Raw genomic sequence first — 22,111 nt, 5'->3', positions numbered from 1 at the left:
TCTGGCTGGGAATATAAACTGGTACAGCCAGTATGGAAAACAGGATGGAGGTTCCTCAGAAAACTAAAAACAGATTACCATATGATCCAACAATCCCATATACCCAGATAAAACTCTCACCCAAAAAGATACACACATGCACCCCTATGTCACATAGCAAAGTCATGGCAGCAATCCAAATAGTCATCCACAGATGCATGGATAAAAATGTGGTACATATACACAATAGACTACTACTCAGCCATAAACAAGAGTGAAATAATGCCATCTGCAACAACATGGATGCAACTAGAGATTATCATACTATGTGAAGCAAGTAAGAGAAAGAAAAATAACACATGGCATCACTTATATCTGGATTCCAAAATATAGAAATGAATCTATCTGTGAAACAGAATCACAGATACAGAACAGACTGGTGGCTGTGAGAGGGACAGGGAAAGGATGGAGTGGGAGGTTGAGGGTAGCAGATGTAGGCTTTAATACTGGGAATGGATAAGCAGCAAGGTTCTACTGTGTGGCACAGAGAACTGTGTTCAATATCCTATAATAAATCAGAATGTAAAAGAATAGTAAAAAAAATTACATATAATTCAGTCACTTTGCTGTGCAATAGAAATTAACAGAATATTATGAGTCAAATATACTTCAATTAAATTAAGAGAAATATTCTTTCTCTTGAGAAACTGAACCAAAAAACCTATTAGAACTGATAAATGAATTCAGCAAGGTAGCGAGATACAACATCAGTATGTAGAAAATGGTTGTATTTCTTTAAAATAAAAATGGAATGTCAGAAAGCAAATGTACTATCTCATTTAAAATAACATTAAAAAAAACCAACCAAACCCTAGAAATAAACCTAACCAAGGAGGTGAAAGATTTAAACTCTGAGATTATAGAACTTATAAAGGAAGTTGAAGATAACCAGGGAAATGGAAGGTAACCCATGCTCTTGGATTGTAAGAATTAACACAGTTCAAAAGGCCACAATACCAAAAGCAATCGAAGATTTAACATGATCCCTATCAAATCACCCATGATATTCTTCTCAGAAATAGAATAACCCTCACATTTATATGGAACCACAGAAGACCTAGAATTGCCAAAGCAATCCTGAGGAAAAAGAACAAAGTTGAAGGCATATCCCTTTCAGACTTCAGACAACAGTACAAAGCTACAGTAATCAAAACAGCACAGTAATGGCACAAAATCAGAATTACTGATCAGTGTAACAGAATAGCGAGTTCAGAAATGGCAGATTAATCTTTGACAAAAGTGGAAAGAATACACAATGTAGAAAAGACAGTGTCTTCAGCAAGTAGTGTTGGGAAAGCTGGAAAGCATGTAGATTAGTGATGTTAGAACATACCCGCACACCATACATGAAAATAAACATGAGATTTTTATGAAAATAAAAAAAATAAGAGGAGTTTCATAAAACTTCTCAGAAATAACACAGAGAAAACATTCTCTGACATAAATCTTAGCAATATTTTCTTAAGTAAGCATCCCAAGGCTAAAGAAATAAAAGCAAAATTGTTTCAAGAAGGACATATGTTCATCTTCTGCCAGAGCAGCAAAATTGCACCTAGCTGTAGAACCACCATTGATAAGACAATGGAACCCAACAAAAAAGATACCTCACATCAAGGACAAAAGAGAAGCCACAATGGAACAGTATGAGGGACACAATTACAATAAAATCAAATTCTATACATGCTACATGGGGGACCACAAGCTGGAGAACAATAACATCAAAGAAGTTCTAGGTATGAAGGTTCTAGACCCCACATCCAGCTTCCTAGCCTGGGGATCTGGCCAAGGGACTGGGAATCTCCAGGGAATCTGACTTTGAAGGCCAGTGAGATTTGATTATAGAAATTCCACAGGATTAGGGGATATAGACTCTTGGAGGGTACAAACAAAATCTTGTCCACACCAGGACACAGAGAAAAGGAGACCCAAAAGGAGACTGAGCCAGACCTTACTATGAGTGTTTGAGGGTGTCCTCCAGAGGCATGGGTCAGCAGTGGTGCACTATGGGGACAGGGGCACTGGCAACAGCAGTCCTGGGAGATTCGAGAGTTCTCCAGGAGGTCGCCAATAGTCCTACAATAGAGTCTGTAGACTCTAGGACTGGGTTACCTCATGCCAACAACTAACAGGAAGGGAGCACAGCCCCACCCCTCAGCAGATGACTGGATTAAAGTTTTACTGAGCACAGCCCTGCCCACCAGAGCAAGACCCAGTTTTCCCCACAGTCTTCTCTCTCATCAAAAAGCTTACATAAGCCTCTTATCCTCTTGCACCAAAGGGAAAACAGAAGAAATAAGAACTACAATCCCAGCAGGCCAGAACTAATACCACAATCACAGAAAGCTAACCAAAATGAAAAGAAATAGAATTATGTCCCAGATGAAGGAACAAGATAAGTCCCCAGAAAAACAACTAAATGAAGAGATAAGCAACTACCTAGAAGAATTGAGAATAATTATAGTAAAGATAATCTAGGATCTCAGAAAAAAGAATGGAAAAGATGCAACAAAGAGTCGGACATGAATGAGTGACTTCACTTTCACTTTTTACTTTCATGCATTGGAGAAGGAAATGGCAACCCACTCCAGTGTTCTTGCCTGGAGAATCCCAGGGATGGGGGAGCCTGGTGGGCTGTCGTCTATGGGGTCGCACAAAGTCAGACACGACTGAAGCAACTTAGCAGCAGCAGTAGAAGAACTAAAGAACAAACAGAGATGAACAATACACTAGAAGGAATGAATAACTGAGGCAGAAGAACGGATAAATGACCTGGAGGACAGAATGGTGGAAATCAATGCCACAAAACAGAATATAGAAAAAATAATGAAAAAAAATTAATACAGCCTAAGAGACCTCTGGAACAACATTAAATACAATCAATATTCACATTATAGGGGTCCCAGAAAGAGAAAGGAGGAGAGAAAGAGAAAAAAAAGAGAGTGAGAGAAAGAGAAAGGACCTGAGAAAATATTTGAAGAAATAATAGCTGAAAACTTCCCCACCATGGGAAAGGAAATAGTCAACCCAGTCCAGGAAGCACAGAGAGTCCCTGGCAGGATAAACCCAAGGAGGAACACACCAAGATACACAGTAATCAAACTAATAAAAATTAAAGACAAAGATAAAATATTAACAGTAACAAGGGAAAAAAGACAACATACAAGGGAAAACCCATAAGGTTTCACTTGATTTCTCAACAGAAATTCTACAGGCCAGAAAGGAATGGCAAGTGATGAAAAAGAAGAACCCATAACCAAGAATATTCTACCCAGAAATCCCCTCCTTCAGATTTGATGAAGAAATCAAAAGCTTTCCAGACAAGCCAAAGGTCAGAGAATTCAGCACCAAACCAGTTTTACAACAAATGCTAAAGGAACTTCTTTAGGCAGGAAATACAGAGGGAAAAAAAAGCTACAAAAAATAAACACAACTATGAAAATGGTAATAGAAGCATGCTGCTGCTGTTGCTGCTAAGTTGCTTCAGTCGTGTCCGACTCTGTGCGACCCCATGGATGGCAGCCCACCAGGCTCCCCCGTCCCTGGGATTTTCCAGGCAGGAACACTGGAGTGGGTTGCCATTTCCTTCTCCAATGCATGAGAAAGTGAAGTCACTCAGTCGTGTCTGACTCTTAGCGACCCCATGGACTATAGCCCACTAGGCTCCTCCATACATATCAATAATTATCTTAAATGTAAATAGAAAAAATGCACCAACCAAGAGACATAGACTGGCTGGGTGGATATAAAAACCAGAACAATATACATGTTGTCTGCAAGAGACCCACCTCACACCTACAGACACTTACTGACTGAAAGTAGGGGGATGGGAGAAGGTATTTCAAACATTTGGAAATCATAATAAAGCTGGAGTAGCAATACTCCTATTAGACAAAATAGACTTTAAAACAAAGCTGTTATAAGAGACAAAGAAAGACAATAGATAATGACCAAGTGTTCAATCTAAGATGATGTAACAATTATAAATACATACACACATAGGAACACCTCAGTATGTAAGACAAAACTAATAAAGGGAGAAATTGACAGTAACACAAATAATAGTAGGGGACTTTTATACCCCACTTTCATTAATGGACAGATCAACCAGACAGAAAATCAATAAGGAAACGCAAGCCTTAAATGATACTTTAGACAAAATGGCCTTAATTGATATTTATAGAGCATTCCATCCAAAAGCAGACTACATATTTTTCTCAAGTGCACATGGAACATTCTCCAGGATTGACCACATGCTGGGTCACAAGGTGAGCCCTGATAAATTTGAAATCAAAACCTTATCAAGCATCTTTTCTCACAACGGCATGAGATTAGAAATAAACTACAAGAAAAAAAACCTCTAAGAAACAGAAACACGTAGCGTCTAAACAATATGACACTGAACAGCCACTGAATCACTGAAGAAATAAAAGAATGCCTAGAGGCAAAGGAAAACGAAAGCAATAGTCCAAAATTTATGGGATGCAGCAAAAACAGTTCTAAAAGGGAAGTTTATAACAATACAGTCTTACCTGAGGAAACAAGAAAAATCTCCAATAAACAACCTAACCTTACACCTAAAACAACTAGAAAAAGAACAGCAAACCAAACCTAAAATTAGTAGAAGGAAGGAAACCATAAAGATCAGAGCAGAAATAAAGGAAATAGTGACAAAGAAAACAATCACAAAGATCAATGAAACTAAAAGCTGGTTCTTTGAAAACATAAAATTGATAAATCTTTGGCCAGGCTCATCAAGAAAAGAGAGGACTCAGTAAAATTAAGAATGAAAAAGAAGTTACAACTGACCACAGAAATACCAAGGGTCATAAGAGACTACAATGAACAACTGCAGGCCAGTAAAATGGACACCCTGGAAGAAATGGACAAATTCTCAGAAAGGTACAGTCTCCCTAGACAGAAACCAAGAAGAAAGAGAAAATATCAACAGACTAATCACAAGCACTGAAATTGAAATCATGATTAAAAACCTTCCAACAAACAAACGTCCAGGACCTGATGGCTTCACAGGCAAATTTTATCAAACATTTAGAGAAGAGTTAACACATATCCCTCTGAAACTGTTCCAAAAAGTTGCAGAGGGAGGAAAACTTCCCAGCTCAATTTATGAGGTCACCATCTCCCTGATACCAAAACCAGACAAAGCAAAATTATAGGCCAATATCACTGATGAACATAGATGTAAAAATGCAATAAAATGCTAGCAATTTGTATCCAACAATAAAAAGATCATATACTATAATCAAGTGGGATTCATCCCAGGGATGCAAGGATTTTTCAACATCTGCAAATCAATCAATGTGATATACCATATCAACAAATTGAAGAATAAAAACCATACCATTTCAATAGATGCAGAAAAAGCTTTTGAAAAACTCTGCACCCATTTATGATCAAAACTCTCCAGAAAGTGGGCGTAGAGGGTACATAGCTCAACATAATAAAGGCTGATATATGACAAACATACAGCTATCACCATATGCAGTGGTGAAAAGCTGAAAGTGTTTCCTCTAAGATCAGGAACAAGACAAGAATGTCCACTCTCACCACTTTTATTCAACATAGTTTTGGAAGTCCTAGCTCTAGGTATCAGAGAAGAAAAAGGAAAAGGAATCCAAATTAGGAAAGAAAAAGTTAACCTGTCGCTGTTTGCAGTTGACATGATACTATACATAAAAATCCTAAAGCTACCAGAAAACTAGTAGAACTCAATGAAGTTGGTAAAGTTGCAGGTTACAAAATTAATACACAGAAATCTGTTGCATTTCTATATACTAGCCACAAAAGATCAGAAAAAGAAATTCAAGAAGAAATTCCATTTACCATTGCATCATAAAGAATAAAAAACACAGGAATAAACCTGTCCAAGACAAAATTATAAAATGCTGGTGAAAGAAACTGAAGACATAAACAGATGAAAAGTTTTTGTATTGGACAAATCAGTACTGTCAAAATGACTATACTACCCAAGGCAATCCAGATTCAATGTAATCCCTATCGAATTGCCAATGGCATTTTTCACAGAACTAGAACAAAAAACCTCCAAATTTGTATGGAGACACAAAAATCCTGAATAGCCAAAGCAATCTTGAAAAAAGGAGCTGGAAGAATCAGGTTCCCTGACTTCAGACTAAACTACAAAGTGACAGTCATCAAAACAGTATGGTACTGGCCCCAAAACAGAAATAGAGATAAATGAAACAGGACAGAAAATTGAGAAACAAGCATATACACCTATAGTCAATTAATCTATGACAAAGGGAGGCAAGGTTACACAAAACTGGAAAGACAGCCTCTTTAATGAATGGTGCTGGGAAAACTGAATGGCCACGTGTAAAAAAAAGAAATTAGATCATTCTTTAACTCCATATACAAAAAGGCTCAAAATGGATTAAAGACCTAAATGTGAGACCGAGCACTATAAAACTCTTAGAGGAAAACATAGGTAGAACACTCTCTAATATAAATCATAGCAATAGATCTTTTTTTGATCCATCACCCAGAATAATGGAAATAAAAGCAAAAATAAACAAATGGGAGCTACTTAAACTCAAAAGCTTTTGCACAGCAAAGGAAACAATAAACAAAATGAAAAGACAACCACAGATTGGGAGAAAATATTTGCAAATGATGTGACAAGGGATTAGTCTCCAAAATTTACAAACAGCTTAGTAAAATCAAAACAATCTGTTCTTTTTTGTTTAGAAGACTTGAACAGACATTTCTCTAAAGAAGACATACACATGGCCAATAGGCACATGAAAAGATGTGCAACACTGTTAGTTATTAGAGAAATGCAAGTCAAAACTATAATGAGATATCACTTCACACCAGTCAGAATGGCTACCATCAAGCATCAAGAAATCACAAAGCACAAATGCTGGAGCGAACATGGAGAAGGGAACTCTCTGCACTTTTGGTGGGAATGTAAATTGGTACAGCCGCTATGGAGATCAGTATGCTGCTGCCGCTGCTAAGTCACTTTAAAAGTGTCCAACTCTGTGTGACCCCATCGATGGCAGCCCACCAGGCTCCTCTGTTCCTGCGATTCTCCAGGCAAGAATACTGGAGTGGGTTGCCATTTCTTTCTCCAACACATGCATGAATGCTAAGTCACTTCAGTTGTGTTTGACTCTATGTGACCCCCATGGACAGCACCTTACCAGGCTCCTCTGTCCACAGGATTCTCTAGGCAAGAATACTGGAGTGGGTTGCCATTTCCTTCTCTAGGAGAAATCGAGCTACCATATGACCCTGTAATCCCACTCCTGGGCATATATCCAAAGAAAGACATGGTCCCCAAAGATACATGCACTCCCATGTTCACTGCAGCACTGTTTATAATAGCCAAGACATGGACACAACCTAAATGTCCACTGACAGAGGAATGGCTAAAGAAGATGTGGTACATATATATAATGGAATATTACTCGGCCATTAAAAAGAATGAAATAAGACACTTTGCAGCAACATGTATGGACCTAGAGAGTGTCATACCGGGTGCAGTCAGACACAGGATAAATATCATATGACATCCTTATATGTGGAATCTAAAAAGAAATGACAGAAATGAAGTTATTTACAAGACAGAAAGAGAATCACAGAAAACAAACTTATGGTTGCCAGGGGAAAGGGTTAGTTAGGGACTCTGGAAGGTCAAGTACATACTGCTATATTTGCTATATTTAAAATGGATAACCAACAAAGATCTATTGTATAGCACATGGAATTCTGCTCAATGTTATGTGGCAGTCTGGAGGGGAGGGGAGTTTCGGGGAGAATGGATATATGTGTATTTATTCACTGTTCACCTGAAAGCATAACACTGTTAATTAGCTATACCCTAATAGAAAAGGTTTTTGGTGTTGAAAAGAAATAAAAATAAAAAAGCAAAATTAAACAGACGGGATTTAATCAAATTTGTAAAAGCTTTAGAACAGCAAAGGAATCCATAAACAAAATGAAAGAGAACATACTGACAGAGAGAAAAGATTTGCAAATGGTATGACTGACAAGGGCTTGATTTCCAAAATATATGAACATCTCATACAACTCAATAACCAAAAAGCAAACCAATCGAAAAATGGGTAGAAGATATGAGTCATTTCTCCAGACAGACAAATGGTCAACAGGCAACATCACTAACTCTTAGAGAAATGTAAATCAAAATTACAGTGGGGTACACCTCATACTGGTCAGAATGGCCATCAGCAGTAAGTCTACAAACAATAAATGTTGGAGAGAATGTGGAGAAAAGGGAACCCTTCTACACAGCTAGTGGAAATGTAAACTGATGCAGCCACTATGGGAAAAAATATGGAGGTACCTTAAAAAACTGAAAACAGAACCACCACATGATCCAATAATCCTACTCCTGGTTATATATCCAATTAGCAATAATCATACCTTGGATAAACCTCAGTGGCTACAACAGTGCCACTGCACAAAGCTTGGGTACATATCCAGAAAGACATAAACTCTAATTCAAAAAGATACATATCCAACAATGTTCACAGCACCACTATTCACAAAAACCAAGGCACAGAAACAATCCATGTTCTCAGAAACAAACCACTGACTTAAGAAGCTGTGGTATATATTTACAATGGAATATTACTCAGACATAAAGGGGAATGAAATATTACCATGTGAAGCAACATCAGTTCAGTTCAGTTCAGTCGCTCAGTTGTGTCCGACTTTTTGTGACCCCATGAATCGCAGCATGCCAGGCCTCCCTGTAAATCATCAACTCCCAGAGTTCACTCAGACTCACATCCATCGAGTCAGTGATGCCATCCAGCCATCTCATCCTCGGTCATCCCCTTCTCCTCCTGCCCCTAATCCCTCCCAGCATCACAGTCTTTTCCAGTGAGTCAACTCTTCGCATGAGGTGGCCAAAGTACTGGAGTTTCAGCTTTAGCATCATTCCTTCCAAAGAAATCCCAGGGCTGATCTCCTTCAGAATGGACTGGTTGGATCTCCTTGCAGTCCAAGGGACTCTCAAGAGTCTTCTCCAACACCACAGTTCAAAAGCATCAATTCTTGGGCGCTCAGCCTTCTTCACAGTCCAACTCTCACATCCGTACATGACTACTGGAAAAGCCACAGCCTTGACTAGACGGACCTTAGTCGGCAAAGTAATGTCTCTGCTTTTGAATATACTATCTAGGTTGGTCATAACTTTTCTTCCGAGGACTAAGCGTCTTTTAATTTCATGGCTGGAATCACCATCTGCAGTGATTTTGGAGCCCAAAAAAATAAAGTCTGACACTGTTTCCACTGTTTCCCCATCTATTTCCCATGAAGTGATGGGACTGGATGCCATAATCTTCGTTTTCTGAATGTTGAGCTTTAAGCCAACTTTTTCACTCTCCTCTTTCACTTTCATCAAGAGGCTTTTTAGTTCCTCTTCACTTTCTGCCATAAGGGTGGTGTCATCTGCATATCTGAGGTTATTGAGAGTTCTCCCGGCACTCTTGATTCCAGCTTCTATTTCTTCCACTCCAGCATTTCTCATGATGTACTCTGCATAGAAGTTAAATAAGCAGGGTGACAATATACAGCCTTGACATACTCCTTTTCCTATTTGGCACCAGTCTGTTGTTCCATGTCCAGTTCTAACTGTACCATAGATGGATCTAAAGAATACTTAGTTAAGTGAGTCAGAGAAAGACTAATATAAGATAATAACTGTCAGTGGAATCTAAAAAATAATAGACATGAATCTATATATACAAAACAGAAACAGATTCATGTAACAAAGTTACTAAAAGGAAACATTATTGGGAGTGATAAACTAGGAGTATGGGATTAATAGACACAAAACACTACACATGAAATAGATAAGCAACAAGGATTTACTATTTAGCAGAAGGACTCTGTTCAATATTCTGAAATATTCTTTGCTCAATATTCGCATTCAACTAACACCTGAAACTAACAATATTTTAAATCAACATAGTTTTTTAAAAAAAAAAGTTAAAAAAATTGTATCACGCTCTGTACTGCCACTCCATGCAAATGGAATTTAAAGAGAGCCAAAGAGTTCTAAGCAAAACAAAAACAGTTCTAAGAGGGACATTTATAGCAATACAATCTTACCCCTGGAAATAAGAAAAATCTCAAATTCACTGCTAAGTGACAAAATAGTTTAAAATAAAGTCTATTACAAAAGGCAAAGAAAGATGGTACATAATGATAAAGGGATCAATCCAAGAAGGTATATCATAAATATATGTCCCGAACATAGGACCACCTCAATATACAAGGCAAATATCAATAGCCATAAAAGAAGACATTAACAGTAGTACAATAGCGGGGGACTTTAACAGCCCACTTTCATCAATGGAAAGATCATCCAGACAGAAAATCAACAGGGAAACACAGGCCTTAAATGACATATTATTCCTGATGGCCTTAACTGATACTTATAGAGCATTCCATTCAAAAGCAGCAAATATATATGCTTCTCAAGGGCACATACAATGCTCTCCAGGATTGATATCTTGGACCAAAAAGCAAGACTCAGTAAATTTATGAAACTTGAAACCAAATCAAGTATCTTTTCCAACCACAATGCTATGAGGTCAGAAATCAAGTACAGGAAAAACTATAAAAAAGAAACACATGGAGGCTTAACAGTGCTATTAAATAACTAATGGATCACTGAAGAAATCAAAGAAACAATAAAAAAATGCCTAGAGATAAATAAAAACAAAAATGATGATCCAAAACCTATGGGATGCAGTGAAAGTAGTCCTAAGAGGGAAGTTTACAGCAATACAATCTTACTTCCGGAAACAAGAAAAAGTCTCAAATTCACAACCTAGCCTTATACTTAAATCAACTAAAGAAGAAAAAATAAAACCTAAAGAAAGGAGAAGAAAAGAAATCATAAAGATCAGAGCAGAAATAAATGAAATAGAGACGAAGAAAGCAGCAAAGATCAATGAAACTAAAGCCTGGTTCTTTGAAAAGTTAACTAAATTGATAAATCTTTAGCCAGACTCATCAAGAAAAAAGGGGAAATGGCTCAAATCAATAATAACAGAAATGAAAAAGAACAAGTTACAACAGACACCATAAAAATACAAAGGATCATAAAAGACTACTACAAGCAAATATATACCAATAAAACAGACATTCTAGAAGAAATGAATAACACTTAGGTATAATTTTCCAAAATTGAGCAGGAAGAAACACAAAATACAAACAAACTGTTCACAAATATTGAAACTGTGATTAGAAACCTCCCAGCAAACAAAGGTCCAGGACCCGAAGGCTTCACAGGCTAATTCTATCCAACATTTAGAGAAGAGTTAACACCTACTCTTTTGAAATTATTCCCCAAAATTGCAGAGGAAGGAACATTCCCAAACTCATTCTATGAGCCCTGATACCAAAATCAGATGATATCACAAAAAAAGAAAATTACAGGTCAATATCACTGATGAATAAAGACACAAAAATCCTCAACATAATACCAGCTATCTGAGTTTTATAATATATTAAAAGGATCATACATCATGATCAAGTGGTATTTATTTCAAGGATACAAGATTTTGTCATTGTCTACAAATTAATCAGTGTGATATATCACATTAACAAATTGAAGAATAAAAATATATGATCATCTCAATAGACACAGAAAAGCTTTTGAAGAAAACTTAAACACCCATTTATGGAAAAAAAAACACACACAAAAAACAAAATTCTAGAAAGTAGGCACAGAGGGAACCTACCTCAGCATATAGGAAATATATGACAAACCCACAGCTAACATCATACTCAACAGTAAAAAGCTGAAAACATTTTCTCTAAGATCAGAAACATCAAGGATGTGTACTCTCACCACTATAATTCAACACAGTTTATGAAGTCCTACTACAGCAATCAGAGAAGAAAAAAAATTAACAGGGATCTCAATTGGAAATAAGAAGTAAAATTATCACTGATTGCAGATGACATGATACACAGAAAAATCTTAAAAATGCTACTGGAAAACTATTAGAGCTCACCAATGAGTTCAGTATTAAAGTTTCAGGGTACAAAATGAATACACTGAAACCTGTTGCCTTTCTATACGCTAACAATGAAAGACTGGAAAGAGAAATTAAGTAAACAATCCAATTTAACATCAGTATTTAAAAACAGTATGGGACTGACATAGTAATAGAAATATAGGTAAATGGAACAGGACAGAATGTCCAGAGATAAACCCACACACTTAGGTTCACCTAATTATGACAAGGGCTTCCCCCATGGTGCAGTGGTAAAGAATACAGCTGTCAATGCAGGAGATGCAAGAGACATGGGTTTGATCCCTGGGTCATAATATGGCCTGGAATAGCGAATGGTAACCCACTCCAGTAATCTTGCCTTGAAAATGACATGGACAGAGGAGTCTGGTGGGCTACATTCCATGGGGTTGCAAAGACTTGGACACGACTAAGCACACATACACACACTCTATGATAAAGGAGGCAAGAATACACAATGGAGAAAAGACAGTGGTTCCCAGAAAACTGGACAGCTACATGTAGAAGAATGAAATTAGAATACTCCATGACACCACACAGAAAAATAAGCTCAAAATGGATTAAAGACCTAAACATAAGGCCAGATACTATAAAACTCTTAAGGGAAAACACAGGCAGAACACTGTGACACAAATCACAGCAAGATCTTTTTTAACCCACCTCGTAATGAAAACGAAAAGAAAATAAACAAATGGAACCTAATGAAACTCAGACGCTTTTGCAGAGCAAAGGAAAAACCATAAACAAAATGAAAAGACAATCTACAGAATGGGAGAAAATATTTGAAAATGATGAGACCTACAAGGGCTTAATTTCCAAAATATAACAACTCGTACAACTCAGTAACACAAAATCAACAACCCAATTGAAAAAGGGACATAACACCTAAATAGATATTTCTCCAGAGAAGAAATACAGACATCTAGTAAGCACATGAAAAGATGCTCAACATTGCTAGTTACTAGAGAAGTGCAGATTAAAACTACAACGAGGTACCACTTCACACCAATCAAAATAGCCACCACTAAAAACTCCATATAAATAACAAATGCAGGAGGAGATGTGGAGAAAAGGGGACCTTTCTACTCTATTGCTGGGAATATAAGTTGGTAGAGCCACTATGGAAAACAGAATGGAAGTTCCTCAAAAAACTAAAAATAGAATTACCATGTGATCCAGCAAAATGCAAATTCAAAAAGATACTTGCATGTTTATGTTCACAGCAGCATTACTTACAATAGCCTAGTCATGGAAACAACCGAAATACCTTCCACAGATGAGCAAATAAAAATGTGGTAGTTCCAGTTTAAGATGGCAGAATAGAAGGATGGGTGCTCATCTTCTCCTGTGAGAACACCAAAATCGCAACTAGCTGTTGAACAACCATTGAAAGGAGGATACTGGAACCCATCAAAAGATATCCCACATCCAAGACAAAGAAGAAGCTGCAGAGAGACAGTAGGAAGGGCACAATCACAATAAAATAAAGCCCCATGACCACGAGGTGGGTGATCCACAAACTGGAGAATAATACCAAAGAAGTTCTCCCACTGTTGTACAGGTTCTGAACCCCACATCAGGGTTCCCAGCCTGGGGATCTGAAAAAGGGACTGGGAATCTCCAGGGGATCTGACCTTGAAGGCCAGTGGGATTTGATTACAGGACTTCCACAGGACTGGGGGAAACAAGGACTCCAGTCTTGCAGGGCACAAATAAAATCTGGCCTGCACCAGGACCCATAGGAAAGGAGCAGTGACTCCACAGGATACTGACCAAAACCCCTGCTAGTGTTGGAGGGTCCCCTGTGGAGGTGTGGGTTGGCAGGGGCTCATCACTGGGACTGGAGCACTGGCAGTAGTAGTCATGAAAGGTCCCCCTTGGCGTAAGCCCTCCTGGGGGTCACCATTAACCCTACTACAGAGCCCTTCACAGATCACTGCCTTGTTGTGGCAAAGGGGCTTGTGTAACTCAATGAAGCTATGAGCCATGCCATGTAGGGCCACCCAAGACAGATGGGTCACAGTGGAGAGTCCTAACAAAACATGATCCACTGGAGGAGGGAATGGCAAATCATCCCAGTATACTTGCCGTGAGAACCTCATGAACTGTATAAAAAGACAAAAAGATATGATACTAAAGGATTAGTCCCCCAGGCCAGAAGGTGTCCAATATGCTACTAGGAAAGAGGAGAGGACATCTACTAATAGCCCCAGAAAGAATGAAGTGGCTTGGCCAAAGTGGAAATGATGTCAGTTGTGGATGTGTCTGGTGATGACAGTAAAATTTGATGTTGCAAAGAACAGTATTGCATAGGAACCTGGAATATTAGGTCCATGAATCAAGGTAAATTACACATGGTCAAGCAGGAGATGGCTAGAGTAAACACAGACATCTTAGGAATCCATGAACTAAAATGGACGGGAATGGACGAAGTTAATTCAGAGGACCATTTTATCTACTACTGTGGGCAAGAATCCCTTAGAAGAAATGGAGCAGTCCTCATAATCAACAAAAGAATCCGAAATGCCATCCTTCGGTGCAACCTCAAAAACCATAGAATGACCTGGGTTTGTTTCCAAGGCAAGCCATTCAACATCACAGTAATTCAAGTCTATGCCCCTACCACCAGTGCCAAAGAAGCTGAAGTTGATCAGTTCCCTGAAGACCTAGAAGATCTCCTAGAACTAACACACAAAAAAAACGTTCTATTCATCACTGGGGATTGGAATGCAAAAGTAGGAAGTCAAGACACCAGGAGTAACAGGGAAATTTGGTCTTGGAGCACAAAATGAAGCAGGGCAAAGGCTAACTGAATTCTGCCAAGAGAATGCACTGGTCAAAGCAAACATCCTTTTGCCACAATACAAGAGACGACTTTACAAATGGACATCACCAAAGGGTCAGTACCGAAATCAAAGTGATTACATTCTTTGTAGCCAAAGATGGAGAAGCTCTTTAGAGTCAGCAAAATCAAGACCTAGAGCTGACTGTGGCTCAGATCAGCTTCTCAAAGCAACATTCAGGCTTAAACTATAGAAAGTGGGGAAAAGCACCAGGCTAGCCAGGTACAACTTAAATCCCCTATGAATATGCAGGAGAAGTAATGAATAGATTCAAGGGATTAGATCCAGTAAAAAGCATGCCTGAAGAACTATGGACAGAGGTCTGTAATATAGTACAGAAGGCAGTGAACAAACCAACCCTAACAAGAAGGCAAAGTAGTTATCTGAAGAGGAAAAGTGAAAAGCAACGGAGAAAGGGAAAGGTACATCCAGCTAAACGCAGAGAATAGCAAGGAGAGACAAGAAGGCCTTCTTCAATGAATGATGCAAAGAAATACAGGAAAACAACAGAATGGGAAAGACTAGAGCTTCAGGAAAATTGGAAATATCAAGAGAACAATTCATCTAAAGATGGGCACAATAAAGGACAGAAACAATAGCGACCTAGTAGAAGCTGAAGAGATTAAATGAAGCCGAAAGAATATATAAAGAACTGTACAAAAATTAACCAGATAACCACGATGGTATGGTTACTCACCCAGAGCTAGATATTCTGGAGTGTGAAGTCAAGTGGCCCTTAAAAAGCACCGCTGTCAATAAAGTTAGTAATGGATGTGATGGAATTCCAGGAGAGCTATTTAAAACCCCCAAAGATAATGCTATCAAGGTGCTGCACTCAACATGTCCACAAATCTGGAAGACCCACCAATGGCTATAGGCCTGGAAAAGGCCAATCCTCATCCCAATCCCAAGAAGGACAGTAATAAAGAATGTTCAAACCACTGGACAATTGCACTCATTTCCCACGCTAGTAAAGTAAGGCAAAGTCAAATTGCTCAGTCATGTCTGATTCTCTGCAACCCCATGGACTGTAACCTGCCAAGCTCTTCTGTCCATAGGATTTTCAAGGCCAAGAATACTGGAGTGGGTTGGCATTTAAGATCATGCTTAAAATTTTGCATGGTATGCTTTAGCATTACATGAACCAAGAACTTCCAGATATCCAAGCTGGGTTTAGAAAAGGCAGAGGAACCAGAGATCAAATTGCCAACATTTGCTGGATCATAGAGAAAGCAAAGGAATTCCCAGAAAAACATCTACCTGTTTCATTAACTACACTAAAGCCTTGCACTGTGTGGATCATAACAAACTGTGGAAAAATCTTAAAGAGATAGGAATACTAGACCTCTTATCTGTCTCCTGCGAAACATGTATGCAAGCCAAGAAGCATCAGTTAGAACCCTGTATGGAACAACTGGCTAGTTCAGGATTGAGAAAGGAGTACGACAAGGCTGTCTGTTGTTACTCTATTTAACATATACACAGAGCACATCATGAAAAATGCCAGGCTGGATGAGTTACAACCTAGAATCAAGATTGGCAGGAGAAACATCACAACCTCATGTATGCAGATGATACGACTCTTAGCAGCAGAAAGCAAAGAGGAACTATAGCACCTCTCAATGAGGGTGAAGCAGGAGAGTGAAAAAGCCGGCTTAAAAGTAAATAATAAAAAAACTAAGATCATGGCATTCAGTCGCATCACTTCATGGCAAATAGAAGGGGAAAAGATGGAAGAAGTAACTGATGTCCTCTTCTTGGGCTCTAAAATCACTGTGGATGGGGACTGCGGTCATGAAATCAGAAGACAAGTGCTTCTTGGCATGAAAGGTATGACAAGCCTAGACAAGCCTTGTGTTGAAAAGCGAAGACATCACTTTGCTAACAAAGGTCCATATAGTTAAGGTTATGGTCTTTCCAATGATCACATACAATTGTGAGAGTTGGAGCATAGAGAAGGCAGAGTGCAGAATAATTTATGCCTTTGAACTGTGGTGCTGGAGAAGACTCTTTAGAGTCCCCTGGACAGCAAGATCAAACCAGTCTGTCTTCAAGGAAATCAACGCTGAATATTCATTGGAAGGACTGATGCTGAAGCTACAATATTTTGGTCACCTGATGTGAACAGTCGACTCACTGGAAAAGACCCTGGATGCTGGGAAAGATTGAGGGCAGAAGAAGGTGTCAGAGAATGAGATGGCTGGATGGCACCACTGATGCAACGGACATGAACTTGGGCAAGCTCTGGGAGATGGTGTGGGACAGGGAGGCCTGGCCCGCTGCAGTTCATGGGGTGGCAAAGAGTCAGAACTGGGTAACTGAACAATAGCAAAAACAGAGCCCTTAGACCCCAGGGCTGGGTGTCCTCAGGCCAAACAACAGTTAATTGGATTAAAGATTTGCAGAGCAAGGCCCTGCCCACCAGAGCAAGACAGAAGAACCACAGTTCACAGGGGCTAAAACAAAAACCACATTAAAGAAAGTTAATCAGGATGAAAAAGCAGAAAGTTACGTCCCAGAGGAAGGGACAAGATAAAAACCCCCCCAAAACAAGTAAATGAAGTGGAGGTAGGCAACCTTCCAGAAAAAGAATTCAAGACTCTCATTTAGATTTGATGGAGAAATCAAGCTTTCCAGACAAGTAAAGTTGTCTATCAGCCTATCAGGCTCCTCCGTCCATGGGATGTTCCAGGCAAGAGTGCTGGAGCGGATTGCCATTTCCTTCTCCAGGGGGTCTTCCTGACCCAAAGTTAAGAGAATTCAGCACCACCAAACTAGCTTTACAATAAATGTTAAAGGAACTTCCTAGGCAGTAAACAGAAGAGAAGGAAAATAAACAGAAATACAGAAAATAAACAGAAAATAAACCCAAAACAATTAAGAAAATGGTAATAGGATCATACATATCAATAATTACCTTAAGGTAAATGGATTAAATATATCAAACAAAAGACATACACTGGCTGGGTAGATGAAAATATGTGCATGTATGCACTTTCACTTACCACATCACTCTGCTTGACGCCCCCCCCCCCCGCCTCCAAACTGTATGTAATTATTTCATTGTTAGATTAATCATGTTCCCATTATGGCTTGTAATTGTAATTATCTTTTATTTTTTGTTTGGCTATTGACTGTGAAACTGATCAAAATATTTTACTGTTGTGATTATGTAACTACTGCTCACTTAATACCATTATATCATGATTGGTCAACAGAAAATATAATAGAATTCTGTATTACCAAAACTACCATTTAATAGAAAAACCTGTAAAAAGATGTGGTACATATATATATACATAATAGAATACTACCTGTCCACAAAAAAAGAACAAGACAGGGCTTCCCTGGTTGTCCAGTGGTTAAGAATCTGCCTGCAATGCAAGGGACACTGGTTTGACCCCTGGTACAGAAGGGTCCCACATGCTGGCGAGCTGCTGAGCCCATGAGGAACAATAATGAGCCAGCACTCTGGAGCCTGCAAGCTACGACATGCTACAGGTACTGAAGCCTGAGCACCTGGACCCTGTGCTCTGTAACAAGAGAAGCCACCTCAATGAGAAGGCTGCACACTACAATGAAAAGTAGCCCCTGCTCAGCACAACTGAAGAAAGCCTGCATGCAGCAATGAAGACCCACCACAGTCAAAAAATTAAATAATCTTTGGGAAAAGAAAGAATGAAATAATGCTACTTGCAGCAACATGAATGGAACTAGAGATGATCACACTATGTGAAGTCAGAAAGATAAATACTACATGATATCATTTATATGTGGATTCTAAAATATGATACAAACTGATCTATGAAACTGAAACAGAATCATGGACATACAGAACAAACTGGTGGTTGCCATGGGGGAGAAGGTTGGGGGAGAGATGGAGTTTGGGGTTAGCAGATGTACGCTTTTACACATAGAATGAATAAACAACTAGGTTCTACTTTATAGCACAAGGAACTATACTCAATATCCATCGATAAACCTTAATGGAATAGACTATTAAAAAAGAAATGTGTATATATGTATAATTGAATCACTGCTACACAGCAGAAATTAACACACTGTAAATCAACCATATGTCAATAAAAATACTGACTGCAATAAATAAAAAATATCTTTCTATATTTTTTAAGCATATCAAAGTTTTCACACTTTATTTTTCTCTAGATAGAAGTAAACATTTAGAAAGCAACTATAAAGAAGAAGCAACTTACTTTATTTCGATCTTGGACAACCAGTATTTTTCTAGTATTTTCATCAAATACAGCTCCTGTTAGGGGGAAAAAGATAATCAAGAAATATGAATCTCATTCACCTCAGATTACTCCCATCTGAAGGCCTAGTTCAAATAACCACCTCATCCTTGAAAAGTTGTAAAATAACTTAAGAAACCAGTTGCTCAGTTATCTTGGGTCTTTTAATGGCTGAAAGTAACAACGATGGTTCTACCATATGCTATCTTACAGAATAATTATTTGCATCTTGTTATCTAGATCATCTATTCCTGATGATAGTTAAAATATTCTATTCTTTTAAGCATCTAGTGTCCAATTTTAAGTGCTTAAAAATATCCATTGAATCAATGGATTGACTTTTCCATTCTGATATTTATTCCTTGAATCACTATGTATAAACATGATCCAAATCTCAAATATCTCAACATTCAGTTCAAGACTTCTTCCTTAAAGCCACTTAAATTCCCTTATCACATTATGTACACTACTTTATAACTTACCAATATATTGCTACAGAATACCTTTTGATCAGCAGTTTATATTTTTAAAGTTCTAGACCATTTATTTGATTTGTTCATTCAACATAGACACTGCCCAGCACACTAGGCATTTTGCTAGATATTAGGGACTCAAAAATAAGTTTTTTTCTCTCCTTGGGTAATACTAGGTCAAAAATAAAATGACACTTTAATGATCTAGAGCTTCCCTGATAGCTCAATTGGTAAAGAATCCACCTGCAATGCAGGAGACCCAGGTTCGATTCCTGGGTAGGGAAGATCTGCTGGAGTAGGGATAGACTGCTGCTGCTAAGTCGCTTCAGCCGTGTCTGACTGTGTGCATCCCCACAGACAGCAGCCTATCAGGCTCCGCCGTTGCTGGGATTCTCCAGGCAAGTACACTGGGGTGGGTTGCCATTTCCTTCTCCAATGCATGAAAGTGAAAAGTGAAAGTGAAGTCACTCAGTCCTGTCCGACTCTTCACAACGCCATGGACTGCAGCCTACCAGGCTCATCCGTCCATGGGAGTTTCCAGGCAAGAGTACTGGAGTGGGATGCCATTGATCCACTCCAGTATTCTTGGGCTTCCCCTGTGGCTCAGTTGGTAAAGAATCTGCCTGCAATGTGGGAGACCTGGGTTTGATCTCTAGGTTGGGAAGATCCCCCGGAGAAGGGAAAGGCTACCCACTCCAGTATTCTGGCCTAGAGAATTCCATGGACTGTAGTCCACGGGGTCAGAGTCAGATACTACTGAGCAACTTTCACTTAAAGATCTGCATTGCTGCTGCTGCTGCTGCTAAGTCACTTCAGTCGTGTCTGACTCTGTGTGACCCCATAGACAGCAGCCCACCAGGCTCCCCCGTCCCTGGGATTCTCTAGGCAAGAACATTGCAGTGTTTCTTTAAATGCTATAATTTAAACATTATTTGTATTTACATAATGCGGGAAGATATTGTTAAAAATATATTTTCTATCATTCATTTAATATTAATTGAGCTCCTATATATAATACATGTAGGTTCTATATTTATAGTATATGAATTGAGATCCTTTTTTTGTATCAGGCACTTTTCCAATTGCTAAGGATACAGCCTCAAAGAATCAGACACAATCTAGCAACTGAACCACAAGGATACAGTGGTGAACAAAATGCCCTATCATTATGAGGCTCTTGTTCTGAGGCTGGTAGGAGAAGGTTACAAATGAAAAATAAATTATGTAGAACATGTGTGCAAGGTGAGTTGATTCAGTAGCGTCTGATTCTTTGCGACCCTATGCACTGTAGCCACCAGGCTCCTCTGCCCATGGGATTCTCCAGGCAAAAATACTGAAGTGGGCTGCCATTTCCTACTCCAGGGGATCTTTCCCACCCAGGGATAGAACCTCTGTTTCTTACTTCTCCTGCATTGGCAGGTGGATTATTTACCCTTAGCACCACCGGATGGTGCTTAGTCACTTGGTTGTGTACTACTGTGCATGGATTGTAGCCCACCAGGCTCTTCTGTCCATGCAATTATCCAGGAAAGAATACTGGAGTCAGTTGCCATTTCCTACTCCAGAGGATCTTCCTGATCCAGGGATTGAACCCACATCTCCTGTTTCTCCTGTCTGGCAGGCGAATTCTTTGCCACTGCACCACCTGGGAAGCCCATATAGAACATGAGGTGGTAACAAATATTACAGATGCAATACAGTAGGGAATAGATACATGCAACAAACGGAAGAACAATTTTCTCTGAAATTTAAACATTCCATTTTAGCACTTCAAAGTCAAGAAAGAAAACCACAAAGTGAGATAATTAATGTTGGCTTCTATTAGAAAATATAAACTATAATTGGTTGAGTGGGCCTGAGGAAGCATTACTACAAACAAAGCTAGTACAAGTGATGGAATTCCAGATGAGCTATTTAAAATCCTAAGAGATGATGCTGTTAAAATGCTGCACTCAACATGCCAGCATATTTGGAAAACAGTAATGGCCACAGGACTGGAAAAGGTCAGTTTCACTCCAATCCCAAAGAAGAGCAATGCCAAAGAATGTTCAAATCAGCATATAATTTCACTCATTTCACATGCTAGCAAGGTAATGCTCAAAATCCTTCAGGCTAAGCTTCAACAGTATGTGAACTGAAAACCTCCGTATGTACAAGCTGGATTTAGAAAAGGCAGCAGAACCAGTGATCAAATTGCCTAAATCCAGTGGATCACAGAAAAAGGGAATTCCAGAAAAACATCTGCTTCACTGACTACATCAAAGCCTTTGACTGTGTGGATCACAACAAACTTTCGAAAATTCTTAAAGAGAGGGGAATACCAGACCACCTTACCTGCTTCCTGAGAAATCTGTATGCAGGTCAAGAAACAAGTTAGAACTGGACATGGAACAATGGACTGGTTCAAAATGGGGAAAGGAGCATGTCAAGGCTATATATTGTCACCC

General features: G+C 38.9%; 1 protein-coding gene and 1 pseudogene across 20 annotated transcripts in view; both read right to left on the bottom strand.

The window, feature by feature from the left end:
- The window catches only part of NUDT6 (nudix hydrolase 6), a 73,954-nt gene that overhangs the window by 41,520 nt on the left and 10,323 nt on the right, over positions 1 to 22,111 (bottom strand). For 19 of the 20 annotated variants that reach the window (XM_060401039.1, XM_060401041.1, XM_060401051.1 and 16 more), the window contains exon 3: positions 19,153 to 19,208. In XM_060401039.1, the coding sequence (XP_060257022.1) occupies positions 19,153 to 19,208 (56 nt within the window). Of the gene's footprint in view, positions 1 to 8,702; positions 8,893 to 19,152; positions 19,209 to 22,111 lie in introns of those variants that run through there. The other variant, XM_060401056.1, reaches the window with a different exon arrangement.
- Positions 8,358 to 8,508, bottom strand: LOC132658073 (U4 spliceosomal RNA; annotated as a pseudogene).

Source organism: Ovis aries, chromosome 17, assembly GCF_016772045.2.
Source record: "Ovis aries strain OAR_USU_Benz2616 breed Rambouillet chromosome 17, ARS-UI_Ramb_v3.0, whole genome shotgun sequence".
Lineage (NCBI taxonomy): Eukaryota > Metazoa > Chordata > Mammalia > Artiodactyla > Bovidae > Ovis > Ovis aries.
Note: the sequence above shows the minus strand (reverse complement) of the source record. Positions and strands in the feature narration are given on the sequence as shown.